Genomic DNA, 27,891 nt, shown 5'->3' on the forward strand with positions numbered 1-27,891 from the left:
TTGATCTATCTATAGGTTTGCTTCAGCATTTCCAGAGTATAATTATCAATTTGTTGATTGCTGCTGATGCTACATTGTGAGCATACATATTAGGGCATTCTGCCACAGCAAATCTTCACCCTAGAAACTCTTTAATGAGGTTATTTTTAAAATGTTGGTTGCTCCAGTCTGGTTCTCAGTGTCTGAAATCTAAATTTGAATGGATGTAAGCTGCTACAATTTGATGCAAAAGTCCCGTTCTCAACTTGAAGCAGACTGTTCTAAACTCTGTGCATGCACCACATTCATGTGTGTGTTCATGTATTCCGTGTTCCAATTGCACTAATGGGATACTTTTGACAAGGCCAACTGACAAAAGGACATACATGTATTATGAGATGTTTTTAAAATCGCCAAATTTTTTTACTTACATGTATGTTCCTTCTTTTTTACAGTATACAAAAACTCAAGTATTACCTGTTGTGAAACCAGCATTCAATTTCTGAAACACAATTAGAGATGTGAATATTAGTCATGTTCTTACTGTTTAGTGATCTGTGAGATTCGGTATTTTGAAACATTATACAAATTTGAATAGAAGGGGAGTAAAAATAAAAGAACCAATAAACATTAATTAACGAGGCCTCAAAACCAGACATTACCACCTATCTTTTTACTGTTGAAAAAGTTATTTCAAGGTTGTCACAAAAGTTGATGGCAAGTTCCCATGCTGCCAGATATCAAAGTTAAGCACCTTCCTACTTCTTGTTATTGCCCCACACACACACACCCAGTCCAATAGTTTCAATTCTTTTTCCCCCTATTTTTGTTAAACCCCACACACACACGGACTGGACATAGGACGTACAGTTGACACTCAAGCCCCTTTGCCACACCCCAATGAGATTCCACTAAAATTTCATCCAATGCAGCATCACTTACTGGTCTTATACATGTACATAAAGCCTACTTAACTGTAAAATGTTGAAAGGGAGTGTATTGATTCCCATCTCGTTTTTGGAAACAAACAAATGTACAAACATCTATTCAAATGTTTCATTGTTCAATAAAACTGATGTTTCAATGCAAGATGTAGTCAACGTACGTCCGGGTTTTACTCGGTACAAGTTTTTCAGTTATTGGTCATCTTAAGGGGGTGTTATACATTAAAGCCCACTTAACTGAAATTTTGAAAGGGAGTGTATTGCTCCCCAACCCCCATATGTGAACAATAAACAAACACCCCCGCACCCCAATAAAGAATGCATTTCTCCGAGCTATCAAGTTGTGCTTTTTCGTGACCTATTTGGCGAAAATGGCCTACTGCCTGGGAACTGATGGTTATCCCCTTCAAAATTTCTCACAATGTCACCATGCGGTCTGTAGTGTGTGTTACCCCCTTAATTGATGGGTTACTCAAGTGCTATTGCATTCGCCTGTTAAGCAATATTCTTGCACCGACAGAGATAGAGGGGCAAATGACGGGTAAGGTCACGGAGCTAACCTTTCCAGAAATTCTGGGTTTCCAATTTGAACAGAAACACCTACGCACTGAACCATGTCTTCCCCTGAATGGCCTCAGTTGTCTGGGAAGGTGTGGATAATTTTGTTTAAAAACATGCATTTTTAATGCATTGAAACAAATTGGAAATGGAGGGTTTTCATACATTGAAGCACAATATAACGAAGAAAAATTGTATTTTAGAAAAATTCACTGCAGCCACACTTTAAGCCTATACTAAACTGTAAAATTTTAAAGGCTGTATATTTTTCCCCCACTTCTCATTTGAAAACAAACAGCCCCAACATCCCCAGCAAACAAACGTGCATTCACGTGAAAGCAAGCTGGACTTTTTCATGTAAATTTGACGAATATGCCCCTCCCCCTCTCCAGGAACCGCTTCCCCTGCCCTCTTTCGGAATTTGGGATGTTTATTGGAAGGTGTCTCCAGGCAGTCTCTAGTGTCTTATTTGACGGGTTACTTTAGTATAGGCACAGGCCTGTTTGGCGAAATTCTTTAACCAACAGAGGAGACAAACCGTGCAATCATGGGGTTAAACTGGACATGAGTTTCAGATAACTCTCACGATTAAAAAAAAGAATATAAAATGTTGTCCTCAACAGTGGGTTGTTCTCTTTTGGTCCGCAATCAAATTGGAATCCCTCCTTCAGTGTCCATATGCCACCTCTGCCCCCCTGCCTCCCAAGACAGCTTATGAACATTTATACAATGCGGCAAATACAAACTGCCTTGTGTTTCAGTACAAACTGTCTTGGTCAAAGTTGGTCAACACATGAAAAGTTTTTGATGTTTTAAGTCATCTTAAGGGGGTCTTATGCATTGAGCTTACATTTATACTGTGAAATTGTAATTTTAAAAGGGGATGTATCCCCTCCTTGAAAAGACTGCATTTAAGTTCAACAATATTAAGCAAGCTGAATTTCGTGCGGTTGACCGCTATCCCTTGGTCGCATTAAGACATGTTTTTACTCGATCAGTCGATGCAAGAGCGCATAATATGAATGATTGGTCAACACTGAAGTGTAGTCACCGTACTTGTGTACGATTTCTTAAGCTGCCTTTAGGTCCAGGAATTCCTTTGAGATGCAACACCAAAAAATATTTTTTTTTCTTTTAATGAAGGAAAATGACAATTAACTTTCTATCTAAGGGTCCACTTTGCACGTTTGAAAAGAAAGGGTTTGTATTGTCAAGCCCAACACTGAATGCCTATGGTGGCACGTACAGCCCATAAATGATGCGAAATGGTTTATTTAAGTAAAACTTGTAACATCGGCAGAAGTCACCAGTCACATAATATATATTTTCAACCCTCAACATAAGGTTTCCATTAAAAAGAAAAGGAATTATCTCTTCAACCATTCCCTGCATTTTATAACTTTTGAAAACAAAATTGCCACCGTTGTCTAAAATAAACTTTCAGAATTTAGCTAGTGCAGTAAAGTGTTTTACTTTGCTCAACCCTTAGGTGCTGAACATGTATAGCGTTTGGCTTAATGAATTTGAGAGTATGCTAGCTTGGACAGTGCCTCAACCTCCAAAACATAAACATGGTCTCATGTTTCCAGAATTGACTTGGATGTCAAACAATTAAAAAAACACTATTATTTTGTCAATAACTGGAACTTCTCATAACCTATAAGCACTTGGAATTGTATCTATATAATACACATTTTCAAACAATGTTTGCTAAAAAATGAAAACAATAGTCTTTTGAACACTATTTGTCAACTTTTCCTCTGTATTGTCAAGTGACCATGGGCATTTCAGTATGTTACTTGATGATGGGCACTTTCACCTGTTTTGGATGTACAGGAAATATGGGAGATATCAATTAAAATACTTGAAAAGAATGCTTATAAATGATCACATCTCAAAAATTACCATGTAACTTATATCTAAAATTTGACTTTGCAGCTGCTGATGGTTAATTTACACTTGCTGCATGTTATGCATATATCTGCCTCGAAAATGAAAATCAGAAGAGTCTATACCAATGGTAGTGAAACATACAATAAATATCCTGACTGAACAGAACTTGAACCACTTATTATAACAAGTCGTTTGTACAATTGGTAAATCTTTACCATAGAAATGTTAAAGGGACGCTTGAGAGAAAATACAACAGTCCTGCAGCACTGCTTTCAGGATCTGAACCGTCTATTGCTGACTTGGAAAAAATAGAAAACCAGTCACAGTATTGCTGCAAGCTAGGAAAGTGGTTAAATAAAGAGCATTAGCCACAAATGACGGATACAAAACTGAAGGGCAGCTTTCCCTTCCTCAAGAACTTACTACCATTATGTGTCTTCTGCAAACATCTTATTCTCTCCCCCACCCCCAAAAAAGCCAACAAACTACTCAATTCAAAGGCTTAAATAACTGGGCAATTTCATCCCAAAGTGGATAAGCATGTAAATCGTTCTTTATCTTTATCTAATTTGGTTCCTGACAAAGTCTTGATACTTCTATACTGTGTTATACTTGAAGATGTGCAGTGCAGTTTTGATTGCTGTGGTGATCAGTCCTTTTCCTGGACTTTTTTGTGCTTTTAGGAAAATCCCCAGTTGAAAGTAGACAGCTTCCTTCTCAGCCTCAGTCCTCATCTGTCTTGCATTCACTGGTGCCAACTGTTTTGGCTGCATCTGTATCTCACTGACAAAAAGACATACACCTATGTGATGAATTTCTAAAATAATTTCTGCTTGGAAGTCTGTAAAACGTAATAATTAACTGCACTATAATTGCAAAAAATTTAATTGGTCATTAATTATACTTTTCAATCGGTATGCACATGAAATATTACATAATTTGAACACAGACTGCACTTTGAACTCCTATAATTCATATTGATGAAAAAAATAATCTTCTTTAGTGTCCTCAGAATCAAGTGGACTTCGGTCATTAATTCAGGTTTTCAAAAAATTAATGAATGGGGATGACTTTTGTTCAATGCAGGTGAACTACATGTATTGATGACACTGTGTAGGCGTACATTTGCTCTACTTACCTATGACTAGTAAATGTAGTATGAGTCGAGACAACCATGCAGTTGTTGCAGGAGTAGTATGATGACAAGAAGGCTTCCAACCGGGAGTATCAAGATACAGCATGAAATTATGTTTTCCATAGTTAATTTTTTTTGTCGTGGACTACATCCTATGCAAACAGAACGCTGTTGCTGGTTTGTTTCCCACTCAATATTATCAACATGGAGAAACAAACTGTCTCTGTTTGATGGCAACGATACAGAGAGATCATCACCAGACTATGATATGACATTCCAATTATGCCTAGGCCTACCAGGAGTTGTTTCAGGGAGAGGTTGAGTAGAGTGCCTTGTATTTTCTTGCATTTTCTGCAATTTTTCGATGTTCGCTCACAATGAGCACGTCATTAGCCCAGATTTATAATCCACACGCTCGTGTGTGCAAGCTAGGTTTAGGCGCGGGCTAAAACTACATACATAAATGCACAGACCTCCAGATCCTATTCAAAACTACAGAGTTTTTCGTGATCTGCGGGGCACCCGACTATAATCCAAACTTAAGGGCAAAATTTACGCATAGTCGAATAATTCAAGCCACAATATTCTATGAAGCAATTTACAGTCAACTCTTTAAAAAATATCCTACATACTTAATCTAGAACATGAAGAATAAATACGATAAAGATGCAACACTGAAAGGAAAGAGGACCAAGAACTAACGAGAAAAAAAAGGGAACACAGTTTGAGAGCACTAATGCGTCACAAGCAGGACGCAAATCATAAGCGCGCTGAAATCTATCGCTTGCCTATACTTTGGAAAATCACGAAAATACATGACTTGAGGTTGGGCAGAAACACTCGGCGACGACGAATTTAATTTTTTTTTCGGGCGCCGGAAAAATATGGATTGTAAGCTCGCCTCAAGAGGCTGTTCACAGTGTTTTTTTGTTACGGTTATCGTACGAGTGAAAGCGGTTAAAAAACGTATGTTAAACTTTAGTGCATTGGAAAAACAATCCAAATGTGGGTAAAATGAAAGAACGACATCAAAAACGTAATTGTATAGCAGTACAACCCACAAGAGTTACACAAGTATCAAAAAGGTGACGAGCGTCATAACGGCGCATTAATCTGGTCGGCGTATTGGTGAACAACTTTGTCCAGCGGGGACACTGGCGTACGTGGCGCGGAAAAGTATAGTTTGCAAGAACGTCCTCAAGAGGCTGTGCATATTGAGTTTTTGTAACGGTTATCCCAAGAGCGAAACAACCGTATGTGAAGCGGTTAAAAAAGGTGAAAATTTTAGGGCATTTGAAAAAACAAGCAAATTGTGGGTAGAATTGAAAGAGCGACATCAAAAAAGGAATTGCATACCAATATATTAGCAGTGCAACCCTTAACACTTACAAATGGATCCAAAATGTACTGGGCGTCATAATGGCGGTTTTTGTCTGGTCGGCCTATTAGTTACATATATACATATACACACATATACATATATATACATATATATACATATATATATATATAACGGTTTTTCCGCGGATAGGAAGACCACATGAAATTACTACCATAGGTCTACCAACGCTTTAGCAGCTATTTCAAAGAATTGCACTGATCAATTTTGAAATTTTTTCTCCCTATTTCTGTTATCAACTGTGAAGTTTAATTAAACAAAAATTGAAGACATCTTAGCGCATCAGTCAAAATCTACTTTTTTCAGTCGGTTTCACCGCTTCCCAAACGGTTTATCGGTCTATAGGAAGACCTCTAAGAAAACTATTCTCAACCGATCTATTGAGGGCGCTACTACGAGTACGCATTATATTATATTATATTACAATGAGGGTTACATTGAACGTTAACGTGCTTCTGCCGGCAGTCTCGGCTGGAGGTTTGGATCCTCTCTGGGAATCAGGCATGTCACTAATTGTCAGGTAATGAGTAGCCAATATTGGCCGGCATGAAAAACAATGACATTCTTTTCTGTGCTCCAAGTTTCCCTCAAGTCACAAATAACAATAACGTCAGGCCCTAGCATGCCTAGGCCAGAGCTAGGCCGACCATAGTACTGAGCAATCTTCACGATGTTGGACTTGGACAAGTTAGAGTTGGATGTCCGTCAGCACGGTCAGCTGCCATGGCTGCTTAGCCAGTATTCATTGCTACTTGTCGGACTTGTTAGGCCCTAACTATGCTAACATTAATTGATTGATTTCATTTAGGGCACATTTGGCATACAGGTTATTCATAATTTTTACAATCAGAGAAATCAACAACCAGGTGACAACATGTCATGGGAGTCGTATAGGCCCACTTGTCGCAGGCCTAGGCCTCTTTCCTAAAACGTCTAAGTCAGCATGGAAAATAGGCAAGTCCTATGATTTCCTACCTCCATGGCCGGAGTAACTTGGACCCTACAAATCACCTTTTTTAACATTTGGACATCATCAATGATAATAAGGTTATCATGGTAAGGTTTTCTCACATTTGGGATGAAAAAGATAAATTTTCCCTTCATACAAAGTCGTATAAACATTGCGATTCCACCATCTTCTTCAAATAACGATTACAACTCTATCTTAATGTCCAGAAGACGATGTCATAGTGCGTCAGCCTCTAGTGGACCATTCACAAAAAGCATGCTGTGTTACCACACCCGTGCTCACAACTGATTCCTCGGCCGCAATATTATATCCGGTCTACAGTTTCCATGAAATCGTAGTACCAGATATGTGACGCTCAGTAATTAGTCATTGGTCCACTTGTGCCGACACGGCCGCATGCTTTTTTAATGCTTGGCTATAGGCCGGTGTGCCATCAGGCCATGATATTGTCTTTAGGACATTAACATTTTGCGCAGAGTCATCAAGTTTTGCAAACTTTTATATGGTTACTATTCATCTACTTTTCGATGGACAGAATTGGGATTGATGAATCAGAATCTCAGCACTTTCATCAATTTCACACATTTTCAACAAGGCAGAAAATCAAAGTTTACCATCTTATAAGGACCCCACTTGGGAGTAGGACAGTTTTCAATGAACTCTTTCAAAAACAACTACAGATCCACATGTACTTCTCTTTGTTCAGTTCTGATATTTGACCACGATGGCCCCATTCACAATATTCTCCTGCTCTTCCCAGTAGTCCTAAGATGTAGTCCTAAAATTAAACGAAATATCAGTTGTCTATAGGTATAACGACCAACAAAAACAACAAAAGTGTTTCAAGTAACATGGGAGTAACTAAACATACATTGAAATAAATCAAGTCACAGGAAAAAAATTAATCTTTTTCATTATGTAATTGCTTGGCTTGTTATCTTCAATTGGAGACTTTCACCGGAAAATCTTCATGCAAAATATTCACGTGTAAGCATACTTTCTGCAGTTTTTTATCAGTTTTAATTAAATTAATGAGGAAAAAACAGATTGTTCTCAGCATTCATTTATATTTTACACAACTTGTATGGATGGTTATTTTCAAATACTAATCATATTGCATGGCTCCATTAAAATAACTTGACAAACCCGAATTCTTTTTTCCGGTGTGCGGTTAGTGTTGTTTTTACATTGCCCAGGTTACCTGTACATGTACTTAAAGTGTTCACTGTCCCGCATCACTTTCTTCTTGTTGCATGACCTCCCTGTTAATTACCAGTATAAAAATCACAGACGGAACTGTAAGAAAAAATTCCCTCTTAGGATAACCACCTTGTTTGTGTATAAGTGTAAGGACACAATACTGGCTAACAAAAATGGGACACATAGGTAAAAATTCAATCTAGTGAAAGGTGTTTAATTTACTTTTAAATTATGAGAATGGACCACCCTCTATCAGAAAATAGCAATGGGAAGATAATCGGCCCAAGAAGATTTCTTCCATGCAGTGCTTTCTGTAGAGGGGGGCCTCATAAGTTAACGTTGGTTACGGTGTCCACTTTGCAGTCAACCATGCAATAATAAAAGTCAAAGAAAAACAATGTGGAGTTGTATTGTTGTGGTTAAGCTTTTCCTCCTTTCTGAAAGTCATCTTTAAAAAAAATGTTGTTACTAATTTTACGATATCTTAATAAGGTGGACACCGTAACTAACGTTAACAAGTGTACTTTTTCACACACAATTTTAAATGATTTGCAGTTTGATGACTTGAGGAAAACAGCTGGTTGTGAAGCTTGCAAGTACTTCAAAGAGGACATTATCATTGACAACCAAAGAACAGATACCCTCAATTTCAAAGATCTTTGTCCTGTAGTTTAACGTTAGTTACAAAAATGACACGGACACCAAAAATTTTGAATCAAAGCTAACATTTCATGTGACCAGTTTATTATGACTCGCTTTACTGGAGCCCTCAAGGTAGTTGCCTCACCTTCAGAAAATTGCCTATGTTACTATGTGCAGGTGTTAATACATGCACATGCTTTTTCATTTCTTGGGAGCATCTCTGTGATCTACATATCTGATAAGCCACTTCATCCTATTTTTAGATGCCCTATATGCATGCAAGAAGGTTGCACGTGAGCTTCACAGAAGTTGAAATCTTTTGACATTGTTAACTTAAGTACATGTATGTATATTTAAATGTGCACCATTTACAACATTAAACAATTCTGAGGAACAAGTAAATTGAGTCAATGACTATTTTATTTTTCATTCTAATCTTGTTTCTTAAAAACTGTATTTCATTGTGGAGGCTATACACTGACGATCCCATCTGAAGAACATGGCACATCTCATTAAATGAATTTCATTGAATTTATTCAGTTCGTGCCACCTGGGTGACTTATCTTTGCTGAAAAACTGATGAACTTTTGACTACAGACCTTAGACAAACCTCTGATGACATACTTAGACAAAACTACTTTTGGCAATAAACGTTTAAAAATACTTATTAGTATAGACACTGTATAGTGCATTAATTTTACCTACATGTACTTCTTTGCTGTCCAAGTGAAAGTAACGCAAAGATGGATCTAGAATAAGTGAACTTGGATTAACAACACACAGAATGAATTTCCTGTTAACGGTCAGATCTTTTTCCCAAACAAAACTTTGCTTATTTTTATTTGGACGATCCATGCAGTATATAACTGCCAGTTCATCACTAATGATGCGCTTGATGGCACCTGGATACCATGCACCCTCAAATGCGACTACAACTATATCCCCTGCAGTGAGCTGGCGTTTTCAGGAAGGTTTGCATCATCTGATCCAACCATTGAATCTTTTTCTCCTTTCTGGCTTCTGAAATAAGATAGAAGAAAAATAAAATTTAAATAGAACATAACCGGCAGCGCCGCTTTCGCGTCTCTTTGTAACGAACGGAGAAAGTTGCTGCGCGCGAGAGCTTTCCCTCCAACAATCAGGAAAAGAGCAGCCAATATCCGGAAAAAGAGCAGCCAAAAGGTTTGTATCAGCTTAAATAGATTTTATTTTCTGTATTTTTTTGTGAAAAGAGGTCAGATGGCATTGTAAAAGGGAAGATTTTAATGGATAGTCGGCAGTGGCTTGATTTGTAGAAACATAAAAAAAACTCTAACAAGACCCCAGGGGTTCCACAAAGGCAAGTTCCCCTATCTGTGTAAACATCACTTGCCTACGTGTTACATCAACTTCGCTCCATTTAATTTTAATTCACTGCGAACTCGCCTTCATACTATTGGATGACAAATGGGGCGAATTTTAATACGAATGGGGCGAAGTCGAAAGTGCCGGTGTGTAACCAACGTGAAACACTGATGATTTCGTAAACTTGGCAAGGCTATTCTTTAAGTTTGTTCATTTTTGTGATGGACTTTAGCTTAAAAAGTGTAAATTATTTGTCGTTTTGCAATTTCAAGAGGGACTTCAGATGTTTACTATTTTTTTTCTTCCGTTCGTTAAACATGGACACGATTCACACGAAACCATCCAAGCGGTCCGCTACAAAGCCCAAAAATCACCCGGTGCTTAAAGTAGCTTTATCTCGGAATCCGGAAAAGACGTAATCGAGCCTAAAACAATTGACCTTTAGGTCATCCATGCAGGGTACCATTGCACGTGTACGACCACTAGTCAGACTGCGTTGATCACCAGTTAAAACATGTGGACATTTTCCGTTAGTTACAAAGTGGACACGAAAATTATAGCGATCGATGTGTTGATGTTTTCTCATCCTCGAGGGTAATTATGGTCTGTCACACATTTTACACGATGTTTATTAAGCTCATTTCGAATAAAAATGGCTTTTACAGGTAAGGGTGAGGCTTGTAAATGATGATTCTGGCCCTTTTCGTCATGGTAGGTGTGGTACTGGTGGACACGATGTGAAACGAACGTTAACGCAGGTTCAGCTGCCATTTTGGAGCGTGGATTTATTTATTTTTTTTTTGTAAAGGGCCAAAATATTACTTCATTGCTTTACTCAAAAATATGACCATTGTGATAAAATACGTGAGCTATAAATAAAGTAGTTGAGTTCATTAAATTTTGTTCAAGCAATGTCCCATTTTTGGGCGCCATTTTGAACTAAAATTTGCTCTTCAACGTGAATAAAAATTAAAGACTCGCATTTACACTGAATTATTTATCTTTATTTATCTCTCAAATACATGTACAACTATAATCTCAAGCAAACATAGCTTGAAAATGGTTACATCATCTGATAAATTGAAGTTCATTTTTTGCATCATGAAAGTTGACCAGTATTGTGACCTTACACATAAATGTTCCCCGTTTGGATAACCAACTTCTTTATACAAAAAATTCCCCGTTAGGATTACCACCCTGTGAGTATAACTCCCCCTTTGGATGACCACCTTTTTTGTATGTAAAACTCCCCCTTAGGATGAGCATCCTGTTTGTATACCAAAGTTCTCCATTAGGATGACCAGCATGCTCATATTAAAACTTCCCCCTTCGGATGACCACCCTGTTTGTATATAAAAACTCCCCCTTAGTATGACCACCCTCTTTGTATTTAGAAACTCTCCCTTAGGATGTCCACCTTTTTTGTGTATGAAAATTCCCCCTAAGGATGACCAGCCTGTTTGTATACATGATTCCCCATTGGAATAAGACCACCCTGTTTGTATTTAAAAACTCTCCCCTAGGATGACCACCTTTTTTGTGTATGAAAATTCCCCCTTGGAATGACCATCGTGTTTGTATACCAAATTCCCCATTGGAATAAGACCACCCTGTTTGTATTTAGAAACTCTCCCTTAGGATGACCACCTTTTTTGTGTATGAAAATTCCCCCTTTAGATGACCACCCTGTTTGTATACGAGATTTCCCATTGAAATATGACTACCTCGTTGGTATTTAGAAACTCTCCCTTATGATGACCACCTTTTTTCTGTATAAAAATTCCCGCTTACGGTGACCACCATGTTTGGATACAAAAATTTCCCCTTTGAATACGACCCCCCACCAACACCACTGTTTGTATACAAACATTCCCCCTTAGGATGACCACCTTGTTTCTGTATAAAAATTCCCTCTTAGGGTGACCACCCTGTTTGTATTCCAAAAAATTGACCTTTAAAATGACTACCACTGTTTGTATATAAAATTCCCCCTAAGGATGACCACCCTGTTTGTATGCAACAAATTCCCTATTGGAATATGACCATCCTGTTTGTATTTAGAAACTCTTTCTTAGGATGACCGCCTTGTTTCTGTATAAAAATTCCCCCTCAGAATGACCACCTTGTTTGTGTACAGAATTCCGTATTGGAATATGACCACCCTGTTTGTATTTAGAAACTCTCCCTTAGGATGACCACTCAAGTTTTTTGTGTATGAAAATTCCCCCTTAGAATGACCACCCTGTTTGTATACAAAATTCCCTATTGGGATATGACCACCCTGTTTGTATTTAGAAACTCTCCCTTAGGATGACCACACAAGTTTTTTGTGTATAAAAATTCCCCCTTAGTATGACCACCCTGTTTGTATACAAAATTCCCTATTGGAATATGACCACCCTGTTTGTATTTAGAAACTCTCCCTTAGGATGACCACTTTTTTGTGTTTGAAAATTCCCCCTTAGGATGACCATCGTGTTTGTATACAAAATTCCCTATTGGAATATGACCACCCTGTTTGTATTTAGAAACTCTCCCTTAGGATGACCACCATTTTGTGTATGAAAATTCCCCCTTTAGATGACCACCCTGTTTGTATACGAGATTTCCCATTGAAATATGACTACCTCGTTGGTATTTAGAAACTCTCCCTTATGATGACCACCTTTTTTCTGTATAAAAATTCCCGCTTAGGGTGACCATCATGTTTGGATACAAAAATTTCCCCTTTGAATATGACCCCCCCCCCCACCAACACCACTGTTTGTATACAAACATTCCCCCTTAGGATGACCACCTTGTTTCTGTATAAAAATTCCCTCTTAGGGTGACCACCCTGTTTATATTCCAAAAAATTGACCTTTAAAATGACTACCACTGTTTGTATATAAAATTCCCCCTAAGGATGACCATCCTGTTTGTATGCAACAAATTCCCTATTGGAATATGACCATCCTGTTTGTATTTAGAAACTCTTTCTTAGGATGACCGCCTTGTTTCTGTATAAAAATTCCCCCTCAGAATGACCACCACTTGTGTACAGAATTCCCTATTGGAATATGACCACCCTGTTTGTATTTAGAAACTCTCCCTTAGGATGACAACTTGTGTATGTACGAAAATTCCCCCTAAGGATGACCACCCTATTTGTATACAACAAATTCCCTATTGGAATATGACCTTCCTGTTTGTATTTAGAAACTCTTTCTTAGGATGACCGCCTTGTTTCTGTATAAAAATTTCCCCTTAGTATGACCACCCTGTTTGTATACAGAATTCCCTATTGGAATATGACCACCCTGTTTGTATTTAGAAACTCTCCCTTAGGATGACCACTTTTTTGTGTATGAAAATTCCCCCTTAGAATGACCACCCTGTTTGTATACAAAATTCCCTATTGGAATATGACCACCCTGTTTGTATTTAGAAACTCTCCCTTAGGATGACCACTCAAGTTTTTTGTGTATAAAAATTCCCCCTTAGTATGACCACCCTGTTTGTATACAGAATTCCCTATTGGAATATGACCACCCTGTTTGTATTTAGAAACTCTCCCTTAGGATGACCACTTTTTTGTGTATGAAAATTCCCCCTTAGAATGACCACCCTGTTTGTATACAAAATTCCCTATTGGAATATGACCACCCTGTTTGTATTTAGAAACTCTCCCTTAGGATGACCACTCAAGTTTTTTGTGTATAAAAATTCCCCCTTAGTATGACCACCCTGTTTGTATACAAAATTCCCTATTGGAATATGACCACCCTGTTTGTATTTAGAAACTTTCCCTTAGGATGACCACTTTTTTGTGTATGAAAATTCCCCCTTAGGATGACCATCGTGTTTGTATACAAAATTCCCTATTGGAATATGACCACCCTGTTTGTATTTAGAAACTCTCCCTTAGGATGACCACCTTTTTGTGTATGAAAATTCCCCCTTTAGATGACCACCCTGTTTGTATCTGAGATTTCCCATTGAAATATGACTACCTCGTTGGTATTTATAAACTCTCCCTTATGATGACCACCTTTTTTCTGTATAAAAATTCCCGCTTAGGGTGACCATCATGTTTGGATACAAAAATTTCCCCTTTGAATATGACCCCCCCCCACCAACACCACTGTTTGTATACAAACATTCCCCCTTAGGATGACCACCTTGTTTCTGTATAAAAATTCCCTCTTAGGGTGACCACCCTGTTTGTATTCCAAAAAATTGACCTTTAAAATGACTACCACTGTTTGTATATAAAATTCCCCCTAAGGATGACCACCCTGTTTGTATGCAACAAATTCCCTATTGGAATATGACCATCCTGTTTGTATTTAGAAACTCTTTCTTAGGATGACCGCCTTGTTTCTGTATAAAAATTCCCCCTCAGAATGACCACCACTTGTGTACAGAATTCCCTATTGGAATATGACCACCCTGTTTGTATTTAGAAACTCTCCCTTAGGATGACAACTTGTGTATGTACGAAAATTCCCCTTAAGGATGACCACCCTATTTGTATACAACAAATTCCCTATTGGAATATGACCTTCCTGTTTGTATTTAGAAACTCTTTCTTAGGATGACCGCCTTGTTTCTGTATAAAAATTTCCCCTTAGTATGACCACCCTGTTTGTATACAGAATTCCCTATTGGAATATGACCACCCTGTTTGTATTTAGAAACTCTCCCTTAGGATGACCACTCAAGTTTTTTGTGTATAAAAATTCCCCCTTAGTATGACCACCCTGTTTGTATACAAAATTCCCTATTGGAATATGACCACCCTGTTTGTATTTAGAAACTCTCCCTTAGGATGACCACTTTTTTGTGTTTGAAAATTCCCCCTTAGAATGACCATCGTGTTTGTATACAAAATTCCCCATTGGAATAAGACCACTCTGTTTGTATTTAGAAACTCTCCCTTAGGATGACCACTTTTTTGTGTATGAAAATTCCCCCTTAGGATGACCATCGTGTTTGTATACAAAATTTCCTATTGGAATATGACCACCCTGTTTGTATTTAGAAACTCTCCCTTAGGATGTCCACCTTTTTTGTGTATGAAAATTCCACCTTTAGATGACCACACTGTTTGTATACAGAATTCCTTATTCCCTCTTTAAAAATGACCCCCGTTTGTTTACAAAATCCCCCCCTTAGAATGACCACCGTGTTCGTTAACAAAACTGCCCCTCTTAGAATGACCACCCTGTGTCTATCAAATTCCTCACAAGGATGACCACCCTGTGCGTGCATGTGAACTCCCCTACACGGGTTTGGGATGGGGGGCAGAATTTTCAAGATAACAGAACTCCAACTTCCAGCATTTAAACAAGGCCAAGGCAAGTCCGCACATGAAAAGCAGATTGCCCCAGATAGATGTATTTCCTATTTTTCCTTTTGGTCATCGTGTATCAAAACCCCATGCACTTTCACTGTAATACAATGTACGTATAATGCTGTTTGGTTTACAATTAAAAATATAAAAGCCTCAAGCAGAACTCCCTTCTGCTGGTGGGGGTGGGTTGCATCCACACCCCCAGCCTACATCCCTGCTACAGGATGAACACTTCGTTTATACTTTATAAAAACTCCCAAATGAGGCATGTATTCCCATGCTGTTCCTAGATCCTCCCATCATGACCTCTCTGTTCCTATGAATTAAAGCCTGAAATTTTGGCTTAAACAAACGATTTGTTGCACTTCTGACTTGTACCAAATTCACTGCGGGCAACACTGATCAATGAAAATTCTGTTCAGTCCGAAGTTTTTTTAGTAGCACGTACAGTCCAAATGACAACAACACTGAAAAAATAGATGACCACCAACTGTTAAACAGTATTTTCAGTATCTGACTCTCTTTTTTTATATCCAAACATTCACAGTTAACGTGGTCTTATTCTGTGTACACACAATTTACTCATGCTTTGCTACCTCAGCAACGAGCAAGCCAGAGCAGAGAGCAGAACCAAAATAAAGTCTTTATTTCAAGTCATGGTCCTGATATTACCATGGAAGAAATGACTGTAGTCATGATGTTATAATGCCATTGTTGGGGAATATGGAGGCAATTCGGGGGCAATGTACATGTACACTGTATATAAGCTCAGATGCTGAACTCTGTACACATGGCTATCGCACGTGAGATTTATGTGGTAAATAAGCCTTTTGCAAGTTAAACTTGAATAAAATCTGGTACACTGAGTTCTTTAAATTCACATGAACATAACAATTGGAATTCTCCATACTAAAACCACTGCTGCTATACCTCGTGAGTTATGTTCACGTGAATTTAAAGAACTGTGTGTACCAAATTTTATTCAAATTTAACTCGCAAGTGGCTTATTGTTACTACTTGTAGATTAACCAATGGTAAAGTACACTGTTTGCAGGAGTTTTGTGAGAAAAATTATACAAATATTTAAAATCAGTGCTGCACACAAAATACTGCCTCCAGCAGGCTCTTCTTTCGCTTGGCTTAATTTCTACTAAATCACGAAATCATCACTAATTGTAGAAAAAAGATTTGTAAATACTTTTTGAAAGAATATGGCAGTCATGTTGGATTTTTTTCCCAAGATTTTGTCAAGCCTGATTTCCACATAGAGCAAGACAATAAGTCTGTGCTAATGATAGACTGAGAATTAGCAAATCTGAGATGGAGTCACCAATTATATCTGCATTAAGTTTGGGTAAATATACTATTTCTTAAGTTTGACAGGAAAATTGGCAGCCACATTGGACTATGTTGAAAATGTGTATTTTTGACTTGATTTTGTGGGACACACCACTTCTTTTTAAAAAGAAATGTCCTGGATTTCTAAAGAGCACAGCATGTACAATAGGGTAAACTCAGTTTCAGGTTTTGGAGCCGTCTATGATTTATCATTTAAATCAGATTGACATATAATTGCAAAACCTAGGTAACTCTGTGAATCAGTAACTGGTAGAAATTGAAAAACAAAATGATTTTTCAGCCTTTTTAAAAGAATGCAAAATATCGATTTAAAAAGTGATTTGCCACGAGATCATTTGATATAAATCATGTGATTTTAAGCATGTGATTTACATGTAACTTGGGTGGTTTAAGAGCAAACTTATCAACTCAGCACAACTTCAAGTCTTAGACAATGGCAATCCTTTCTGCATCTCTCTTTTCTGCAGCCATTCTCCGTGCTTTTGATCTCTCATTGAATACTTTCGTTTTCACAAGAAGTTTCTTCTCTTTCCAAGTTCCTCTGAAGTCACTTAGCACATGTGGAAACTTCTTGAGGAAATGCGCTATCTGCTTCGAACCTAGTGAATGAAAATTAAGTAAAGTACTTGGCTACTTCTGTGAAATGCAACTTAAAAACAGTCACTGCAGTTGTTGGGTCTAATTACCAACTGAGTTAAATCAAACTTGGAATCTGTCATATTTCCTTGTTATCTCTTTCATTCTGGTTTTTGTTCTTCACCCCACTTTAAAAGCTTGTTCAAATGAGAGTAAGTGCAAACTTTTGATGTGCACCAGGAGCAAATCCAGGGGGCATGTCCCCTTGTCAACCCCTCCCCAAATAAATGAATATTAAAAAAGAAGAAAACAGAGGGAGGGAGAAGGAAAAAGAGGGTCCATACTGCCTGAAATTGTACCACAGTGCGCCAAGAACTGAATTGTTGATTTTTTTTATTTAAGAAAAAAATTAAAAATCTGACTTTTTTATTCGAATGAGTTTTTGTAGTTTTATAAAACTGGAGACAAGTTGGCTCAATTAAGCAAGCAAATTAGCTGCACATGTAATAGTTTTCTTTTATTTATTTATATTGTTACAAAATTTTTTAAAAATGGATTTGAATTCAAGAATTTAAATCAAGTAATTTGATTAAATCACAAACCACGTCTTAGCCTTGGTGAAATGTATGGAGTATAGCACCTAGCAGTGCATGTACCTGCAGAGAAAACACTTCCTTCAGAGACAAGTACATGTACCAAGGATAAAGTGCATACCAGGTTTTTAAACTGAAATTCTAGTTTGGGCAGAGTCCAACAAAATTTCTTACTAGGGTACTTATACATGCATCAAGTGACTAATGATGAGAAACCTACCATGAACAACAGGTACATGTACATGTATTTATTTTACATGCTATGTAGGTACGAAATGCTTGCTCTATGTGGCAAAAAGCAGTCTGGTTTTGTTCCTACTTTTTTCTATTTTTCGATCCAGCTCCACAGAGCAATGACTTTGACTTGATTAAAAATCATTTTATTAGGGGCATTTATTAAGGATTATTTAGTGGTTTTAGTTACACTGCAGGACTAAAATTTCTAATCTCAATAAAATCCATGTGTGCCTGTACATGTATATACATGTAAAAGGTAGATGTACATGTACACTGTACACTGATACTTTACCATGTCAAACTCAAATGAAGTAAAATTAAATCATTATAAATCCTTTGCATCAAATTCACTTACTGAATACAAAAAACTGAAATAAATCAAATCAAGTGGGTTGAATTGAACAAAAAGTCTTGCCAACCCAGATTTTGTGTAACAGATGTGCATTCAAACTTCTTTAATACCAGGAACTGGAAGGCTTGCAGAGGGGGTATTCGTTGAATTAAACTGCAAAACCGGCAAAAATTTCCAATCAGTATAAAGGAATTCAAAAATTGAAACATGTTTGCCCTTTTCCCCCAAAAATTAAATATGTTGATTCAAATCAATGATTTTTTCAAAAGAAAATCATTTGATTTAAACTGTGATTTAAATTGGTTATTTGAATTACGATGATTTAAATCAGCAAACCCTAGTCAAGAAACCCCACCCTAAAATTCCTCATTGAGCAGGCCCAGTGGCCCCATGCTTTGTGTGGCTTTGTGCCACACTTGCAGGCATTTACCATTACTACTACAATTCATGACCCCTCCTTTGGATAATCCTGGATCCGCCCCTATGTACTGACCATCATATGAAGTAAAGAATGTCATCATGGTGATATCATCATGGATAACATATGACATACAACGAACGTGTGGTTTTCTTACCTGGCAGAGGTCCCTTTGCCCCACTAAATGTAGTATCCATTATATATGACTTGAATTCCTGTTGAACATAGGCAAAATCCTTCTGATTCCACTGGAAGTAGGTTCTTGCTGTAAAAACAAATGAATACTGTTCTGGAATCAGCCATCAGAAGTTCAGCATGTATTTTAATAGGGCCACTGTTTTTCATGCAGTTTCAAATTTACTGCCAACAGAGAAGTTAAGTAACTCTAACCACTAATTTTTTTAGTGACCCAGTTTATTGGAATAAACGACAGATTGTTTTCTGAGGCTTTTTATAGCCCTGTATTTAGGGTACTGGTAGCTACATGTAGCTCTTAGGCCAGTTGGATGACCCAAATTAAAAACTTAAAACAACAAAGAGAAACAATCTACCTTTCTCACTTTGATCATGAGAGAAATGCAGGTGACTGCCCTTGCGATGTTGATCTACTTTGGGACAATGCTTGTGAGGTGTCACTTCTACCAAGAATAAAATAGTGCATCAAAAATGCTTTATATTGTTCACTGATGTTACTATGCCGCAAAACATCAAGCTAAAAGTAATCTGTCTTCCATCAAAAGTGCCAAACATGTACCTCTGGATTTTGAAGGGGAGGAAGTCTGACACTGTGCCTTAAGTTCCCTTATTAGCTTCAGAAGACGTGCCTTCCGAGGGGTCATTTCTGTAAAGGATAAATCGGCACAATCATGAATAAATATTTTCTGCTGTATGCAGATATACTTTTAGACAAACTTCCAGTGAAAAATAGTTTCCATAATATGATTTACACATATACCTTCCGAGCTCCCAGGGGAGGAAGTCAGGTAATGTCCCTTTCGACGACAACACTTCTGAGGGGTTTCTTCTAAAGAATAAATCAGTGAGATCATGGCTTAATGGTTTCCACTGTATACAGATCTACCTTAAAGGAAACTTCCGATGAAAGACTTTTTCCCTTATAAAATTCACACGTATACCTTTGGAGCGCTCAGGAGAAGAAGTCGGGGGATGCTCCTTGCAACGGCGCTTCCGAGGGGTCAATTCTAAAGAATAAATCAGCAACATCATGGGGTTAATGTTACCACTGTATACAGATCTACCTTTAAACAAACTTTAATGAAAGACTATTTTCCCTCATATAATTCACATGTATACCTTTGAAGTGCTCAGGAGAAGAAGTTGGGGGATGCTCCTTGCAACGGCGCTTCCGACGGGCCAATTCTAAAGAATACATCAGCGAAATTATGGGTTAATGTTTTCACTGTATACATGTCTACATGTACCTTTAAACAAACTTCCGATACAGACTATTTTTTCCTTATATAATCTACACGTATACCTTTGGAGGGCTCAGGAGAAGTCGTCGGGGGATGCTCCTTGCAAGGGCGCTTCCGAGGGGTCAATTCTAAAGAATAAATCAGCGAGATCATACATGTAGGTTAATGTTTCCACTGTATACACATCTACATTTGCGTTTAAACAAACTTTGGATGAAAGACTATTTTCCCTTATATAATTCACACGTATACCTTTGGAGCTCCCAGGGGAGGAAGCCAGGGGATGCTCCTTGCGACAACGCTTCCGAGTGGTCAATTCTAAAAAATAAATCAGTGAGATCATGGGTTAATGTTTTCCACTGGATACACATCTACCTTTAATTAAACTTCCAATGAAAGTGTACTTTCCATTACATGATTCACACGTATACATGTACCTTTGGAGCTCTCAGGAAAGGAAGCCAGGGGATGCTCCTTGCGACGACGCTTCTGAGGGGTCAATTCTGTATAATTGAAATGAGCACAATCATGGGTAAATGCGTTACAATGTACATATATGCTCAACCTTGAAATTAATTTCCAGTGCAACATTAGTTTCCATTATATGATTCACATGTATACCTTTTGAGCTCTCAGGGGAGGAAGCCAGGGGATGCTTGTGACTGCGCTTCCGAGGAGTCACTTCTGTAAAGAATAAATCAGCACAATCTTGGGGTTGTGTTTGCCCCCGTATACAGATTTACCTTCAACAAACTTTTCATGAAAAATTAGTTTCCATTATAATATGATTCTCACATATACCTTTTAATCTCTCAGGGGAGGAAGTTAGGTGCTCCTTGGCATGGCGACTGCATTTCTGCGGAATCACTCCTGTAAGGAATTAAATCAACACAGTCATGGGTAAATATTTTCCACTGTACATATGATCGAGCTTAAAATACACATCCAGTGAAAGATTATTTCCATTCAAGTCACTTGTATACCTTTTGATCTCTGAGGGAAGGAAGTCGGGTGACGCTCCTTGCGGCGCTTCCAAGGGGTCACTTCTGTAAAGAATAAAAACAACACATTCATGAATATATAGAGATCTACCTTGAAAAACTTCCAGTGAGATTATGATTCACACATATACTTTCTGATCTGTCAGGGGAAGAGTTCAGGGGATACTCCTTATGATGGCACTCCTGAGGAGTCAATTCTGTGAAGAAAGTTTGGGTGAAGGTTTTCCACTCTATACAGATCTACCTTGAAACAAACTTCCGGGGAAAAAATGTTTTCCATTATATGATTCACACGCATACCATCTGATCTCCCAGGACAGGAAGTCAGGGGATACTCCTTGTGACCACGGTTCTTCTGACGTGTTACTTCTGAAGAATAATGATCAGCACGATCATGATGGGTTAATGCTTTCCATGCGAGTCTTAGATCGAACAGAGACTTTGAAGACTAATGCAAGAGAGTATTCAAACACGTAGGAAGATGATTCTACGGGGGGGGGGATTCCCAGAACACTCTCTGTGTGGGGAGTCCAATGCATGTGATTGTGAAAGCATAGCGTGAAACCTGTATGGTGTGGGTCCGCAAATTTTGGTTTTGTGCTCTAGGTGTAGTGCATGATACCTAGGCCTCACTAGACGTTTTTTTGAGCAATCAATATTTTGAAATTTCAGCATTTCAAATCCATGTTTGACAGTTTAAATAATATAAGTTAATTGTAAGATCTGATGTAAAAATTAAATTTTCAAAAAATGTCGTATCTTAAACTATGAATTGTGAAGGTGATGTTTTGTAACTTGAACTCGTAACAGGAAAAGTGTCTCACAGAAACATTAAGCATTACAAAATTAAAAAAAAACAAATCTTGCCAAAGGAAATGGTCGTCACCTTAAAAAAGGTATTGGAAAGTCTAACTCATTGGTGGAGTTTTCCTTTTAAGAAAGAAACAAATTCTTACGTTTTGTGCACAAACCAGCTGCGATGTTAAAGCTCTGCCTTAGATGACATCACAAACTTGATGACATGGACGAGCTTTAAATCTTTAAGTTTAAAATAGTAGGGGGATATGTTTCAGTAAAACTTTTATTATACTTAAGGAAACCCCCCAAAATGAGTGGTCATAGTGAACACAATCTTACTTTGCCTCAACTATTAAGACATTCAAAGAAAGAAGCTTGTGGATAGTTCAATTTTTGGATAAGAAGTGATGGCTCTATCCCTTTCAGAGACGCTGTCTCTTATAGACTAATTTTCGGAATAAACTTTGGGTGATTTTGAACAACCACGTTCATTCAAGGGTGTGTCATTGTGGGATTTACTTCTACATGGAGACTGTAGTGGAGCCTCGGTTGGGTAGAAATAATAGGAAGACATTAAAATAATGTAGACAAGGGGACCAGCTGCATCCGAATCTATTGTAGAGCTAGGTCTGTGGCTTCGCTGAAATAGCAGAGACACAGAGATAATAGACCTAGCCTATGTCCATGGTATTAGTCATAATTAAGCAGTTACTAGAACTAAATGATGAAAATATTAATCATCTATGAAATTTCGGGTAAATAGCTATTATATATGTATGAATATTGATAGACACAGTAATAATAGCCATATGGCAAAGCAAAATGGGGAATCAAGGGATATTTCAGAGACTACATGACCACATCTAAATTCCCATTTAGACAGGTCAGACAAGCAGGCTTTCCCAAAGCTCAGTACATCTTGCATGCTATAATGACACATTCAGCCATGGCCATTTTAGTAATAGTATCCAAATATTTCCTTTGTCAATGGTCTTTTAGGAGCACCATACATATTTGTGAACTAGTGCATGTGCATGTGTAGGCCTTTTGTGACATGGCAAGCTGAGTAGGCCTACAGGCATGATACATACAAATCATCTTGGTAAGTGTTAATTTCATGCATTGTAATTCCCACGATATTCAGAAATTTGTCGTTGTAATCACAGCTTAAATAACACTAGGCCTGATGTAAAATGCTCAGCAGTTGATGTTCCTGTGCTTGCTCATAATTGCTGCACACAATAGCCATAGTCTATTGGTTCAAACATGGCAAAAGGGCTTTCTTGTAAGCAACACTGCCCACACTGTTTTTTCATTGGTAGAAACACATTTGGAGAAACTGGACAGAACAAATATTTGAGGGTAAAATGAGGAGGGTCCCTTCACTGTGGAGGTGATCAAATACATGTAAAAATATGCTGAAATAACAAGAAATACTGTATGCCATGTACATGACGTATGCAGCAGTTACTGGATAGATATACCTGCATGTGTGTGCTTTTAACTGGTTCATTGCTGTTAATGGAATTGTGAAATGCAACTTTGCAACAGCGAAAAGGAGATAAAGCAAGAATGTACTGATGCAGAAGCAAGTGGGAGAGGTTTGGCACATGTTTGGGAGATATATATATTTCTCTCAGAAAGAAAGGAGACCAGGCATACAACTTGGACTTTGACAAAAAAGGAGGAATTTCCAATTTCTACCTTTGTACAATATGGTTTTCAATTTCCCAGCCATGACATGAATGTGAAGTGAAACATCAGGAAACCAGCCTAGATAAAGTTGCATATTGCCTGATAGACCCCAAAAACCGTTTTAAACAAAAGAAAAGTCTTTCTGTTTTACAGCATTTTAAAAAAATTAAAATTCTTAATTAAAATTCCCCGCCATCCGCGTCATGTACAATATCATGATATAATATTATGTGATGCCACAGACAGACATGCATGAGCTCAATTAAGTCATTATTAAACAATATCACAGAGTAACTCAAAGCGAGATGAGAGCACTGGAAAGAGATGACAATATAAAAGACGTTCTGTGTAAATGGCACCTACATGTGAACACGTACCATGTGTGTATAATCCTTCTCCAGGCCACAGAGATCAAACCACACTGAGAGTTCAAGCGAGCCCTGGCCCAGTCAGTGTAATTGCAGCAACAATCCGAACAGCGCTAGCATGAGGATCGAACATGCACATGTACGTCATGTACATCACCATAACTTAAGGGCTGTATCCCCCTCAAGGTCAGCATGGGAACTTTTCAGAGGAAGATCGCATCAATTTTGCAAAAGTCTCCAAGTCCTGATGAAGTGGCAAAGTTACACCACCACCCCTACGATGTACATGTAGCAAGCTTCAATGATACAGGTACAATGTACACTGATGATTGAGAGTTGAAAAGATTTACTTAAACATCGATCCTCATCAGCACAGAAGTTAACAACTCTCGAAAGTGCTACATGTGCTATAGTTGTACCTGAAATGCCGGTAACAAATCCAAGCCTGGATTGATCAGCGCTGTATCAGTAGATGTGGGAACACTTGAAGATCTCACATACAGCTGTATGACTGCTCATACAGCTATAGACATGCATGCATGCCATTCTACAAATTTTGTCACTGTCTGCAGAGACAATGTGGAGCACCAACACAGAAATGACCCTACCTGTATATAAAAAAGTTTTCAAATTCCTGTATCATGTATGCCATTCCCAGAGGATATGCACGTACACTGCTCATCACAAATGCAAGAGCCTTGGGCTATACCCAACATCATGGAATCTACGGACAAACAGTAGCCTGGTAATCTGCAAATTTCTTGTCATGCTGTAAAAGCTGGCTGCCATTTTATAATTTTGGGTGCTGCAATCACACTTGGCCTTATTTCACATGTTTAACTATTGTACCTCATCTTGTAAAGCCTTGTGATTGTGCAATTGTAGCCTGGAAAAATGACACACCTAAGAAAACTTTAGACACTGGGGGAAACTCGCTTGCAAAATACAAAAAAATCTTTCGCTGGGGATTAGCACAAAAAGATAAACAATCCGGGATCGGGTAAAGACAGGCGCGAGATCTTTGTAAAAAAAATAACACAGAGAAAATTTCTTCAATTCCGGAACAACCAATCAAAAGGAGATTTATTCAAAAAAAAAGGCAAGAGATTAACAAGAAATAAAAAATAACTCCAAAGAGAAAGCGTCAGATACAGTGATTAATCTTCCTAAAAAGAATCCTCGACGGTTAGACCAACGGACCAAAATAATGACCAACCTTCACATGACCATAAACCAACTCAAAAGACCTATAGACCCAGACCAAAAATCAAAAGAAAAGGGCCAAACCAAGGAAAATTTAAACCATGACCAGAAACCAAAACCAACGGAACTAACCAAAAGCAAACCAACTTTCAAACTATAACTCAAAGCCAAGTCAAACCACAACTATAAGCCAACAATATTCAAACTGTAACCTTAAAGCCAACACAGTATCAAGAAAAGTACAAATCGATTACACAAACAGCTTTAACAACCTGCAAAGAAAGAAAAAAATGGATACTTATCAATGAAATGTTACGCAACAACAAAAACATCTTCATATAATAACCTAGCAATGCACAGCCATGCTACATGTACTTAAGGTAAAACTTAAATCCATCATAAACTTCTAGCATGGGAGGAAGGAGGGTAGGTAATGCTACTGACACTCAGCTCATGAATAATTAAGAAGTAATAAACAAAAGACTCTGGCCTCTTCTTGGAAGGCAGGACACTCTAATCCTATGTGTAATCCCTACTTCCCTAGTCATAAACTAAGAGCTGCTGCCTCAACCATGTGGCAAGGAATAGAGAACAAAGAAACTGGCCTTACACAAGATAAAAATCACATGGTCGAAATATGAACAAATGTATTCCATGTCTAAAATTTCCAACTAAAATACAAAAAAATAGGAAAAGATAAAGAAAAAATGTGTCCAAGCATCTCAAGTATTAAACAGCACAAAGTTTCCAACTTCTCGATCCTACATACTCCAATCATCTGACTTCCGAAGCTAAAAAAAACTTAGTCTACTAAACAAAACAACCTTATATAAAGAACAACTTCATGGCACTTCCAGCAAAAAGATAAAAAGAAAAAAAAGGAAAACCACAAGCAATACATGTAATAGGAACACTTCCAATAACCATGAACTCCAAAAGTTACAAGTGCCTGGGATAATCAACAACTGAAAAAGGAGCGGAAACTTTTCACGGATACTAAAAAAACAATACACTCTGTTTCAAAAGATAAGCCTCAGCAAAAACATGAAAAGTTACATGACGCCCTCAGATTAAAGTAAAAAACACTTGCAAAACTACAGATTATTTCTGCATCTCTAGGGAAAAGTCAGCAAGTATCTTCAGACCTCCAAAAATGGATCAAAAGGAGAGCCTAAAAAAAAATATATCTCTGTCAAGGGAAAACTGCTGACTTGACTATAGAGCTAAACCTTAATATGTCAAAACAAAGTAAAGCGGCACATGATCATGTTCACAAAAAAGGAAAAGGGGAGAAACTTACCAAGTCCACTGCAGGTCGATTCTTAAATACAGCAAGGGCAGATTTGGATGCCAGGTTACATGAGTGTTTACTCTCTGCCAGCTGACCTGCTACTGAAGCTTTAGCTATGCTACATGGACTTAAGTTTGAAATAAACACCAGGGGGGGCACACACTGCAACTCCAACTGGGTAAACTAAGGGGTGCCACCCCTATCTTAATACAGGCTGCAAGTACTAATAAAAAAAATCACCCAAGTTAAAGTTGTCTCCACTACACTCTCCCCCTATTAAATACATTGCTGTCCTCAGCAATGGTGTAAAGAAAAAAAATCATATCATGCAAACGGCAAGACTGTTTATCGTGTTGGAGACATCTGTTCCACTACTAGGGGAAGTTATTAGTCCCTATATCTTGCTGGTAGCCTGATGGTTCGTCTCGGCCGTTGGGGCTGTTCTTGTGTCTTGACCCTCTCGTCTGCACTGCTGTCGTCACCGTCACTAGAGGAAAGGGAAGAATTAGGCTCGGTGTTGACTGCCGACTGGTCATTTACCCTTGGTCGCCGCACGCCTGGTGGGGAAGGGACAAGATATCTTGCTGGCATCCTGATGATTCGACGCGGCCATGGAGGCTGCTCTTGCATCTCGTCTCTCCCATCTGCACTGCAGTCGTCATCCTCACTAGTGGAAGAGGGAGAGTTAGGCACAGTGTCTACTGCGGACTGGTCACTGCTACTCGATTGCCGCACACCTGGCGGAGAAGGGATGAGGCCCTGCACCTCGTCATCAGAAGGGTCGACGCTGTCCTCAGTTTCCGACAGATCAAATGGGCAGACTGACAACATGTTTCTGTGGACTGTCCTGGTTCGCGTACCGACCAAGTCTCGCACCATGTACACTGGCAGGTTAGGCAGTTTCCTGACGACTATGTGTGGTTCAGCTTCCCATTTGTCCTTCAGCTTAGACTTTCCTCTCGGGGTTCTGTTAGCGACGAGTACTCTATCACCAGCCTTCAATGGCTGCTCACGCACCTTTTGGTCATAAGTGGCCTTCTGCTTTGCGCAAGCTCTCTCTGTCATCTGATTCACAGTGTTGTACGCCTCACGCAGGTTTTCTTCCAGCTGCTTGACGTAAGAGTGGTGGTCGGCACCATTTGGAGTGGACTCATCTGGGGGAGGT

The 27,891-nt window shown here is 38.4% G+C and overlaps 1 protein-coding gene and 1 long non-coding RNA gene across 12 annotated transcripts in view; one reads left to right on the forward strand and one right to left on the reverse strand.

The window, feature by feature from the left end:
• Window positions 1-9,604: 9,604 nt before the first annotated feature.
• The window catches only part of LOC110983333 (uncharacterized), a 30,929-nt gene continuing 12,642 nt past the window's right edge, over window positions 9,605-27,891 (reverse strand). The window contains exons 2-14 of one of the 10 annotated variants that reach the window (XM_087131915.1): window positions 21,354-21,416; window positions 21,172-21,240; window positions 20,992-21,054; window positions 20,808-20,873; window positions 20,623-20,688; window positions 20,433-20,498; window positions 20,249-20,314; window positions 20,071-20,136; window positions 19,890-19,958; window positions 19,689-19,775; window positions 19,495-19,572; window positions 19,092-19,199; window positions 9,605-9,740 (exon numbers count right to left, since the gene is read on the reverse strand). In XM_087131915.1, the coding sequence (XP_086988041.1) occupies window positions 9,640-9,740; window positions 19,092-19,199; window positions 19,495-19,572; window positions 19,689-19,775; window positions 19,890-19,958; window positions 20,071-20,136; window positions 20,249-20,314; window positions 20,433-20,498; window positions 20,623-20,688; window positions 20,808-20,873; window positions 20,992-21,054; window positions 21,172-21,240; window positions 21,354-21,416 (968 nt within the window). In that variant the 3' untranslated portion in view covers window positions 9,605-9,639. Of the gene's footprint in view, window positions 9,741-15,902; window positions 17,358-17,841; window positions 18,670-19,091; window positions 19,200-19,485; window positions 19,573-19,688; window positions 19,776-19,889; window positions 19,959-20,070; window positions 20,137-20,248; window positions 20,315-20,432; window positions 20,499-20,622; window positions 20,689-20,807; window positions 20,874-20,991; window positions 21,055-21,171; window positions 21,241-21,353; window positions 21,417-27,891 lie in introns of those variants that run through there. The other 9 variants (XM_087131914.1, XM_087131913.1, XM_022242519.2 and 6 more) reach the window with 9 other exon arrangements.
• On the forward strand, window positions 9,674-24,821 carry LOC110983335 (uncharacterized). 2 transcript variants are annotated; one of them, XR_015423909.1, is made up of 4 exons: window positions 9,674-10,658; window positions 21,187-21,270; window positions 21,518-23,271; window positions 24,266-24,821. It is a non-coding gene; the product is annotated as an uncharacterized LOC110983335 (long non-coding RNA). The 2 variants fall into 2 exon arrangements; XR_015423908.1 differs by having other exon boundaries at window positions 9,764-10,658; window positions 23,169-23,271.

Source organism: Acanthaster planci, unplaced genomic scaffold (genome assembly GCF_054643075.1).
Source record: "Acanthaster planci isolate LZ-2023a unplaced genomic scaffold, COTS_SCS Contig30, whole genome shotgun sequence".
NCBI classification, from domain to species: domain Eukaryota; kingdom Metazoa; phylum Echinodermata; class Asteroidea; order Valvatida; family Acanthasteridae; genus Acanthaster; species Acanthaster planci.